The 11,888-nt window shown below is 38.1% G+C and overlaps 1 protein-coding gene across 1 annotated transcript; it reads right to left on the bottom strand.

The window, feature by feature from the left end:
• Positions 1-219: 219 nt before the first annotated feature.
• Positions 220-2,634, bottom strand: LOC147632660 (pentatricopeptide repeat-containing protein At3g16610-like). Its single transcript, XM_086807030.1, has one exon. It carries the CDS (start codon positions 2,632-2,634, stop codon positions 220-222), a length of 2,415 nt encoding a protein of 804 aa, XP_086663156.1.
• Between the last annotated feature and the right edge of the window lie 9,254 nt (positions 2,635-11,888).

Consider the following 11,888-nt stretch of genomic DNA (forward strand, 5'->3'; position numbering starts at 1 on the left):
ATGAATTCTTCCAAAAGCTTATTCACAGCTTCTAGCAGATTCTTGAGACGCGCATCTGCCTCTAAATGAGACACCTCACCAGCATTGCCCGCATGTGTTTCAGTCAGCATCATATGTTAAAACACCTCGATCTCAAGAAGGCATGCATGCATGCGTGTACGAGTGTATTTTGATTTACAACTCATCTGAATCCAATCATCACCCAGAAAATTAGATATTTTAGCATGTGTTGGCCTCTGCAAAGATGTTGGACATCAGGATAAATGCTGCCCCATGCTTTTCACCCAATCTGGCAGCATACTCAAAGGCACGTCTACCAAGCTTTAAATTACCCAAGTTCCGACAAGCACCCAATAAAATGCTCCATGTCACAGGATCAGGTTTGAAAGGCATTCTTTCCAGCATCGTCAGGGCCTCGTCGAGTTGACCTGCACGGGCAAGGAGATCAATCATGCAATTGTAGTGCATGATCCTTGGACTGAGAGAAAAGTCTTTGCCCATGGTCTCGAAGTAGTTCTGACCCTCATCCAACAAACCAGCATGGCTACATACAGTAAGAATACTAAGAAAAGTAATCCAATCTGGCTGCACCCCTTGCTCTGCCATTGTTTCAAAAAGCTGAAAAAAGAAACGACTCTCTCCTTCACGACTGTATCCCATGATTAATGAATTCCAGGTCACGCGGTCTTTTGTAGGTAATGCATCAAACACCTTCTGTGCCTCACCCATGTTCCCACATTTTCCATACATGTCAATCAGAGCATTGGCCAAGTTCACTTCAGAAGCCTCAAGGTTACCAAAACTAAGAGCCTGAACATGGATTAATTTTCCAGTTGCTAGGTCTGCTATGTTGCCACATGCTTTCAAAATGTTCATTAGAGTCACATTATTAGGTGCAAGACCTTGCTCTTGCATTCTTGTGTAGACACTAAGAGTCTCATCACTTTTCCCTCCCTCAGCGTAACCTAAGATCAAAGTGTTCCAAGAGACTGCATCGAGCGGCACACCCTCTAGCTGCATCTCTTGAAAACAGGTTTGCACATCCTCACTGACCCCGTGCTCAGCATACCCTGCTAATAGGGCTGTCCAGGAAACCAAGTTTCTAACTGGCAGCTTTTCAAACACTTGATGTGCTTCTGCAAGTAAACCACAACTAGCATACATGTCCACCAAGCTGCTGCCAACTAAGGGATCTTCGTCGAGTCCCTCCTTCATGATCCTGGTGTGTAGTTCTAGACCCCTCTCTAGGCATCCAATACTACCAGAAGATTTCAAGCAACATATCAATGTCACAGCATTTGGCGATATGCCTTCCAGTTGCATCTGATCCAAACAACTTAGTGCTCTTTCACCAAACCCATGTTCAGTGTACCCTGCAATGAGAGCAGTCCTTGTAACTAAATCCTGAACCGGCAGCTTGTCAAACACGTCTTGTGCTTCAACCAGACACCCACACTTGGCATACATGTCCACCAAAGTGCTGCCTAAGAAAGTATCTCTTTCAACTCCCAGCTTAACAATGTCAATGTGTATTTTTCCACCCCTGGTTATCGCTCGTGTGCTACTACATGCCTTCAAGCCACACACAAATGTGGCAGAGTTCCAAGAGATTCCCTCCACTTGCATTTGTTCAAGGCAATGCAGTGCTTCCTCACCAAGCCCATGTTCCACATATCCTGAAATAAGTGCAGTCCATGAGACTACATCTTGAACTGGCAGCTCGTCAAATACTTCCTGTGCTTCTACCAGTGAGCCACAGTTAGCATACATATCCACTAAAATGCTACAGACAAACGGATCTCTCTCATACCCTTCTTTGGCAATCTCAGCATGCATTTCACGACCCTTGTCTATAGCTCCTACGATGCCACAGGCCTTCAAGATGCAAACAATTGTCACTGCATCTGGAGACAAGCCATCTTGCTGCATTTGCTCTGCACATTTAAGTGCTTGCTCACCATGCCCATGTTCAGCAAACCCTGCAATGAGTGCTGTCCATGAGAATATGCTTCGATCTGGCAGCTGGTCAAAGACTTTCCATGCTTCTGCAAGTGATCCACATTTCGCATACATGTCCACCAAAGTGCTGTTGAGAAAAGGATCCCTTTCATACCCCTCTCTTACAATCTCCGTGTGCACTATTTGTCCTTTTTCAACACACCTCAGCTTAGCACAAGATTTAAGTAAAGCCACAAATGTGTACTTACTAGGACCCACACAATCCTCCTGCATTTTCTTAAATAAGATAAGGGCATGCTCATAATTCTCACTATCAGTGCATCCTTGTATAAGGGAAGTCCAAGAGAACTCATTTCGATGAGCCAACCTGTTAAAAACCTGCTGAGCATCAGACACCCTACTACATTCCACAAACATAGGGACAAGGTAGTTCCCAAGTGCTTGATGAGCTTCTAAGCCATGATAGCACAGTTGCTTGTGCAAATTCTTGGCATGTAGTGGATCTCTTTTCTTCCGGCATGTCTGCAAGGTGCAGATGATATCCTCCTCTGAAAACGGCTGGGCTGGCCATTTGAGAAAAGAAAATGCCTCCTCTGCGATCAGCATCTCTAAATGGATGTTTCCTTGCGGTGGTTGCACTTCATATGCTACTTGTACTCCACATATAAAGCCCATTGCACATTGTTACGGCCTGCTGGCCCTGTTGCAAAAGTGCCTGTCCTGAGCTGAAGCTGAGCTTCACATGCTACAATTTGTTTTCCAAACCTACCTAAGGCTCAACGCACATCGCTGCCATGACCATAGAACTGCATGTTGATTGCTGTAGTTGGTGCTTCAGATGCTAGCACTTGCACTCCAAACCTCTCACAAGGTTGCTTAAGGTCAGCCCTACCATCACTAGATAATTGAAAGTTGTGCTTCAGATGCTACCACTTATAGGCTCATTACACATTGTAACCATCCACCGTGCCATGAAAAGAAAGCATGTCCATTGCTCCACCACTTGTACTTTGAACTATCACCACTATTGTCGTAATGGTGCTTCAGATCCTGCCATTTGTACCAAAAACCAAGGTTCATTGCACATCAACATTGCTGTCCACAGCATGGTTGTGCAACAACTTGTGGTCAAAATGTAAGGTACAGTGCACATTGTCTCGGCTCGCCCCATCGTCTCAGATGCTGTCACTTGTACTAAAAATGCATTGCACATCAACACCGCCATACCCCTCCGACATGTCCACAGCATAGTGCTTTGCTTGTGCTCCCTTATTTTCTTCCTCTTTCTTTCAAAACCTACAAGAAACCATGGGGTTTGAATGTGCGACCAATAATAGAGTGTGTAGACCCTTTTGTTGGACTTGCACTCTACCGACACTAAGCCCTGCACAAGCGCTTGACAAGAATTGATGGGCAGAAGCTTTTGAACCCAGTCATTCTATGGCTTTCTACAAAGGGTTAAAGCTTTTGGGCATGCCATCAGAAGTGCAGGACAGGAACTGTTCAGCTCGGGTAAGCTTTGAATCTTGTTATGATTCACCAGGCGATTCTCACTAAAAAAACAGGAAAGCAAGCTCTCTCTCTCTCTCTCTCTCGCCCCACCCACTCCCTCCTTCCTTTTCTTTAAACTTCGTAATGAAAGAAAAAACGATTAACACGAAATCTAGCTGCTTCGAACAGCTTCGATCGTCAATGGAATTAGATGTTACGGGGAATCTTGAGAGGGAACCTTCTTCAAACGATCAACACGACATCCCGCTGCTCGAACAGCTTAGATGTTACCGGGACATACTTGAGAGGGAACCTGCATTTCATCCATTATTACAAAGTTACAACCCCATAATTCAACTTTAGAACATGACTTGTATTTTGTATTAATTTTTGTTCGATTACACATTTTCATATATATTGTTTTATCAGACATATTATTTATAGGAAAAAATTACTCCCATGGAGCCGAATTTAAAAAATAAAACAGCAATAATATAGCCAACATAGAGGGCTTTTGTGGAAAGCAGTCTCGAGACAAAGTGCACACAAGACAGGGATGATGGACATTTTTACATGTAAAAGCATAGCATAAAATTTAAGATGATGACACTGTCTACATGAACTAGAGAAAGCAAGCATCATCTTTAGGTAGTCCTACATATTTTCTTGTAGCAGGGGATAGGGGGACATAGTCTTATTGCCTCTTTAAATTTTGAGGTTTTTTCTTGAACAGACAAGTAATTTTCAATGTAGTCTTCTTCTTCTTCAACACCATCCTCAGCATCAACACCAACTGACGACTGCCTTCATGATTACCTTCTTCGTTTAGTCAATCATTTGCATCATTTTCATCTTCTTTATTTGCTCCATAGAAATACCTTCTTGCAGGTGTATCCATGTAGAAAATTGTTTCCATGTCACAACACTCTGTGAGGTGTGGGATTTTCATCTCGATGAAGCTCTTTTCTATCGATGCCATTACTTGGTATTATCCATGATGCAGCAGGATAGTATTTGCCGGTTCACACCATTCGAAGTAGAGTGTTCTCAAGGGTTGCACCACACTTATTTGGAATGTAATTTTCCATGAAGACGTATGCACGCTCAAAGAGATTCACTAGTGATAAGCATACCTTGTTTTTGAGATCTCCTTGACCATATAGGGCATATAGTTGACGTCCACGACTTATTTCTTCACATGAAATATTGTGGCAAAAAAAATTGAAATGGCTTTTGTGGAGATCCTTCATGCAGTACCAAACCATACCTTCCAAAGTATGCATATGTATTTGACGCAAGCCTCTACACATAACTAATCCTCCTTCAACCTTAAAGAAAACCCATTGCATGTATCTTTTTATGAGCTTGCTAATACTTATTAGAGAGGGCGACATCATAGAAATGACCCTTTGAAAATGGAGATGATTTAGTGTTCCACCTTTCTCCAATGTAAACATTCCTTCGAGGCATTCCATACGTACAAATTATTCAAGAGGTTCCCGGTTAGATACATCAATATCTCCATTCCCTATGCCTATAGTAATTGATGCCTCAATAAGTATCATTTTTTTCAGAGTAAGAAACTTCGAGCAATTACTCACAGAAGGATCCGACCGCTGCTTCTTGCCTTTTCTTTCCATAGTTCTAGAAGACCCTGGAAAAAAGTGCAACCATATAAATTAGAAGCGTACATAAAACATACTGCTATCGGTCTTGCAAACAACGAATTTGTACTAGTTGGCTTTTCTTTCCACGATTCTTGAAGAGCATGGGAAGAAGGCCAAGGATATATATTGACAATTTATATATCATACAAGCATGTTTGCTACAAACAATGAAAGAATATCAAACCAACCTTGTGATCTTGCTCTTCTTTTCACTGTGAGAACGTTATGAATGCAGCTGGGACCTTCGGGTAGCGTAAGAATCCTTGTTGGGACAAAATTTGGAGCGTGGTTTCTGGTATAGCACGAGCACCTTGCATGTGATACCCATCTCGTGGAATTATGTTGCTCCATGCCCGATAACATTGGGATGATTGTAGAAACTGGATTTGTGCATATTCCATTCACATGCAATAAGGAAATTGAAGAGCCAAGAGTACTGTGGACAGCATAATGTATAGAACACACATCTACTGGCTCGAATCATCCATGCAAAGATACCACTGGCACCCATCATGTGATATCTATCCCATGCATGGGATGGATAGCCTTGTAGAAGCTAGATTTCTGCCAAAAGGTACGAAATGGCACCTAAAAGAAACCGAATAGCCTATGGAGGCATCATGGAGTCAATGTTCAACATGGAAGAGTGCAAACTTTTTCTAGGAAAAACATCCATTGGCTATAAAGAATAGCCACTTCATCCACAACGTGTTATGAATGGGGTTATGAATATCTTTAGTTTCTCTTTTTTTGGCCAAAATTCATGGTGCTTTAGGAAAGACCACTTTGTCAATAGTTCTTGGTAGCTCTAAATTGGGCTTCTCAAGTTTCTCTAGATTATCTCATACCACATTTGTATCTTTATCACCTTAAGATTCTCTCAAGTGGGACTCCATGTATTTTCCAAGAGATGACTAATCCTTAATTTATCCCACAAGGAGGTTGATGATAGAAATCCTCTTCATTCCACGAGCATGCGACATCCTTGGGTTGGATGAGCTATGGGGTATACTTTATTGCTTCATGGATCATACAAGTTATAGCATGGGTTAGCTCTCAACTATCTGGATAGTAGGTTAGCTATCTGTAAAATAAGTGATATAAATGGCCAACTTTCACTAAGACTAGAACCTTTGTAAAGGCAACCAATTCTTTGTGTCTTAATGCTATAATTGGTGCAAAACTAGTAGCTTGCAATGGAAGTATCATAATGGAAAATTATCAAACATTAAATTATTGTCAATATGAGCTTGAAGGATACAAAAGTGGTTGCTCCATTGGTATTATTGAGGAAAGAGGAGTGGTCACAAGTGCTAACTATTATATTCTACACAACTATGCTCATTCATTATTTTTTGAGGGAAAAAAGGCAAAATTAACCTTAGGTTAAATGATAGAATAATAATAATTTAAGGTGATGACCTAAGGTTATTACATATGTTTAAAAAAATTTCTTCCATTCTCTAGCCACTTAGCACTTGTTACGTGGATACATTGTGCGGTGTATACAAGAGAAAACTCAAATCTTTCACATTATAAAACTTTTAAACTCAATTTGCACGCAATGACAGATATAGAGAAGAATCTTATAGGGAAGTAGGTATCTTCACCTAAGATGTAATGTGAGAGAGAGGCTTGATAATGACTCCCTCATATCAAGATTTCTCTTGGTATTGAAGAGTAAAAGACTTCATGGCCATATCTATGGGTCTAGGTATAGGTATACATTCTTGGTATTGAAGAGTAAAAGACTTCATGGCCATATCTATGGGTCTAGGTATACATTCTTTAAAGGATGCAGTAAAGAGGCACTTAATCTAGTAGATAACCTACTAGCCAAAAGCATAACCAGTTTGGAAACTTATAAGGTGCTTCAACCTAAGGGAGAAAGTGCTCAAATCAGGTAGATGAGTGTTAAAGCACTATATGCTGTCATAAGCATACACAAAGTGTCCATAGTTTAGGCCCATACTTCAACTATTGTCAATGTTACATGATCTATCTCACTTGTGCACTAAATAAAGGCTCTAATGGACCAACCCTAAATCCCTAATGGCTTGAGAGGATACCCTAACCTTGTAAAGAAATCTCAGTTTGAAATAGAAACAAAAGCTAGTCCTTTCACTTGAGGATATCCCAACATCGACACCTTCACACGGTGACAATGACCTTCTTGGGAAAAAAAGCCATAAGTTTCCCTATAGAAGAGGTATATCTAAAGCTGCATTTAAACAGATTTAACAAGCATTTGACATGAAAGCATAGATCATTGGCCGAATCGTATAAAAGGATGGTGTCTAAGAAATGTTCTATCTGAAAACAAAGGATGCCGATGAGCAGAGGATGCCACCATTTGAAGAGTTATATAATACAGAAACAACCCTCCTGTTCGTGTGGTGCATTTATGGAAAGGATAAACAACAAGAAGACATATCTTGCTTACAAGTATATATATTTTGTGTTTTTGATGGTGCTTGGGCAAGATGTGAATAACAATATGCACATCCATCAGGAAAAATAGATCAACATGTTTTGAAGGGCATGCTCACAAAAGCTGTAAGGAGATACCCTTCCACTTCACATTAGGCCAGAGTTCCTTTGCCTCCTTTTATGTTGTAGTCCTTTTTGGTAGACCACGAATACATAGTACAACACTATTTTGTGATGGTAGAAATATCAGCATAGGCATCTCCATGCGGTAGAAATACTAGCATAGGCATCTCCACGTGGTAGAAATACTAGCATAGGCATCTCCATGCGGTAGAAATTTCAACTTTTTGAAGTTATCATGAAATGCCATGTGTCTCAGATTCTCCTAAAAACTAGCACTATAATGTTACTTGTTCTTGCCTCAGTATTACCAAACTGGTATATTTTTTATGTTGTATTATTTGTACATTGCTTGTCAGTTCATGATGATCAACTTGTTATTTGATGTTAGTAAATATAGGTAGTTTAGTATTCCTTTATGATTAATTACTACATTTGTACATATCCATACATCTTTTGGCTCACCCTCGCTCATGCACTGGTAACTTGTCAATAACCTAATCTACTCGTCGCTAACTCATGCTCGCTCCACAGATACACCCTAAGTGAAATACAAATATCAAAACTTGCATAAATAAGCTTTTGTGCTTCCCCAATTTTCAAGGAGGTGCCCTTTGCAATGGGCCATACATCAGGAACACTAGGGGGTGGATGTAAAACTAGTGTTTGAATCTTCCATGTATGCCTCACATCATTATTGCAAAAATAGCACATCTTATCTTTTGTCCATTGGGACAACTGACAGTCACTTGAAAAACAAGGAGAGACATCCCCACCTCACAACTGCACATCACATTTACGACCCTTTGCCCAATGATGGCACTTTACCCTGCTTGTCTTTGGAACTCTCCTAATTTCCCACTTTGTATCATGAATTTCTTTTTCCATTTCTACAAGTTGTTTGTTTGTATCATGCTCCAAGCCTATTGTTGTATCCTTTGCCTTTACAACGTCCACCCGGTCTACTGTCATCACATAGATAAATTCTGGTCTATCACTACAATTAGCAGCATTTTCCTCTTATCCTTGATGAAGAGGTCTCTTTGCTCAAATAGTATTCTTCTCCCCCTTGAGTTTTATCCCATCTGTAAACATTGGAGTTCCCATCACTGCATCACTAACTATTCATGAAGTGGCTCTAAGAGATGGTGTGGTCTTTTGCCTTGACAAGGTTCTATCTATTAGCATTTGACGATCAGGTCCACTACCAATGTATTTTACCTCCATGAAAGCTATTTATTTATTGCATTGCAAGATTGCATTTATCATATCTGTGACACAAGCATCATAGAGGCTAATTTTGTTCTTATATCCCTCTCCTGCTAGCCAACTCCCATGTTTTAATTTTGATAGATTAGTCTTGGGCACCAATGTATTGATTCCCACCTTGCACACACACTTGCACACACACATGATTATTAGGTTTTGACACGATCTCGTCTTAAGAAGAAAGCATATATCTTACAGAAAATAAAGAGCTTTTATGCACCTGTACAAGAAAGTGTCCCTAGCGTCCTACTCTAAAATGCCACCAACTGCCAGCTATATCAATTTTTGAAATCTTCTTATTTGCAGCTTTACGTGTTGCCCACCACCAAGTATGATTTTTTTTGAACTGTACAAGAGCATCATCTTTTGTCTTGCATGTCCTCCACTTTTCACACAGTGCAATGTGCACCTCTCTATACTATGAGAAAATGTATTTATTGGTATGAACATTAAGGCTATCTCTCCAATGAAAAAGGCATGAGCGTTCTTTTCCAACCATCTTTTTGCCATTGTTGTAAACCCTACGAATAACATTCCAATTGACTCCTACCTCATTAGCCATAAATCCACACAAATTTGTTGGCTTCCCTCATTGCTCAATCATAACTAAATTTAGATTCTCCCATAATTAGACCTGTGCCTCTTCATCTTCTTCCTTGAACTCACATGTGGAAATTGTTAACAACCCTTGGATACTGAAAATAAAATTAAAACATGAGAGAAGTGTGCAAGGGAACTATTTGGACATTGAAAATAAAATTAAAATATGAAAGAAGTGTGCAAGGAAACTATTGATCGGTGAAGGCTGCTAAAAATGAAACTACACAAGGGGTCATACACATGTGCGGCAATTGTATGTCATTCCTTAATTCTATGAACATGATCAAAGTGTTTCTCAAAGCTTCTCTACACATCCCCTTTGGTACCTCATGTGTATGCATCCCCCACTATATAAATAGTCTATTGTGGGAAGAGTCTTTGGGAATAAAGTAGTACACACACACTGACCATATCCCCACACACATAGGAACATGCTTACAAAAGAAGCACTCCAAGTTCCCAAAACTACCCATTACCAAATGTCCCTTTGGACGAGACTTCAATAGTTCCCCTTTCCAATAAAGTCTATTTGGAACCTTTGAACGGGCAAGGAACAAACATCTTTCATTCATACACTGATAGGTTCCACCACAAAAAGGTTTTTCTTAGAATAAATGTTTTGTTGGATTTGGTTTATGTCTGTAGTTTTGTCCATACATTTACATCGTACTTCTATTCCATTCCCTCCATCCCTTTTCCATTTATCAATTAATAAATAGAATTCTCGACACAAAGCTTGGGTAAATCAATCACTTCACCCTTGTATTCACATTCTTCCACCAACTTTCTGAGGAGATCAGTACAGGGAAGAGTCCGAATTATTTGGAATGCTGACACTGGTTCTTGAAATATAGTCTTTGCTTCAATATCCAGGACAATGTTTTCATCACATGATCCTTCTTGTCTAACTTCCTCGTCAATATGTGAAAGAAAATCACTCTATCAAAACTTCTATGGGACAAAAAGTCAAAATTTTCACTTTATTATAGAAAGAAAAAGGAAGTACTACTCACATTGGAGAGTTGAAACCCCCACTTTGTTGTGTTACATTGGTGTTGCAGTACGACCTAGAAGAATCTGGGTTGCTTTGATCTACTCTTGCTAAAAAGTAGAAAGATAAACTACATTCAAGTATGAAATGTTTACTGCCAATCCCTTTATAGACAGGGGTTGGACAAAGAGCTTGATAAACCCCATCCATTTCAATCAATACCTCTAACACCACATCATGATTACAATTAAGCTTTTCTTGCAGTGTTTTATGCGAAGGTGCAACCTTTCCATCCATGAAAGGAACTTTAATAGAAGTTACTCCAACATTTCCCAAGAAAATCTTTGCACACTTACAACATTAATAGATTAATGATTTCTTTACTATTTTCATTTTGATATCTTATAAACCTCACAAATATTATTGATTAGTTATAAATCATTTAAAACATCTAGCGATATCTTATAAACCTCACAAATATTATTGATTAGTTATGATTTATAACTAATCAATAATATTTGTGAGGTTTATAAGATATCGCTAGATGTTTTAAATGATTTATAACTAATCAATAATATTTGTGAGGTTTATAAGATATCAAAATGAAAATAGTAAAGAAATCATTAATCTATTAATGTTATTCAGTAAAAACTATCAAAATAAGTTTTGCTATTTTAATTCAAAACTAATATTTATCAATAATGATAAAAAAATCTATTTTATGTGAATAGTAATTTAATCTTTAAATAAAAAATAATATTTTCTTATGATTTATTCAAATATTTTTTATTTAACAAGAAATAAGTACACACATATATTTACATGAATAAATATATGTGTATATATATGTATGTATATTTTTTGATATTTTTAACAGTTTATAAGTTTTAATATATATATTAATTTATTTTAATAAGATATCAATAATTTATAATATTAATGTATGTTTATATATATATTTATGTATTTAAATTACTTAACCATTATCGATATTTATAATAATTTATTTTAATAAGACATCAATAATTTATAAGTATTAATATGTATATGTGTGTATTTATTTAATTAAATAAGCATGTAATAAAAAATTAATATATATACATAGTTTATTTATTTACAAAAGTATCTCTATATAGTATCATATTCACTACTTTCTATTAATTAAATTTTTCTCAGGTATCTATAATAATTAATTTAGGAAAACTTTAGAAACACTATGGTTTTAACCTTAATTTAGGAAAACTTTAGAAACACTAATGGGAGACGTTGAAAGTTAGGAAAAAACATCTCTATATCCTGCCTATAAAATCCACACGGAACCTTTTAGAATCATTATTGAGTCCATTCGACTACAAGTATAT

This window comes from Cibotium barometz, chromosome 13 (assembly GCF_041138505.1).
Source record: "Cibotium barometz isolate CiBa-2024 chromosome 13, ASM4113850v1, whole genome shotgun sequence".
In the NCBI taxonomy this organism is placed as follows: Eukaryota; Viridiplantae; Streptophyta; class Polypodiopsida; order Cyatheales; family Cibotiaceae; genus Cibotium; species Cibotium barometz.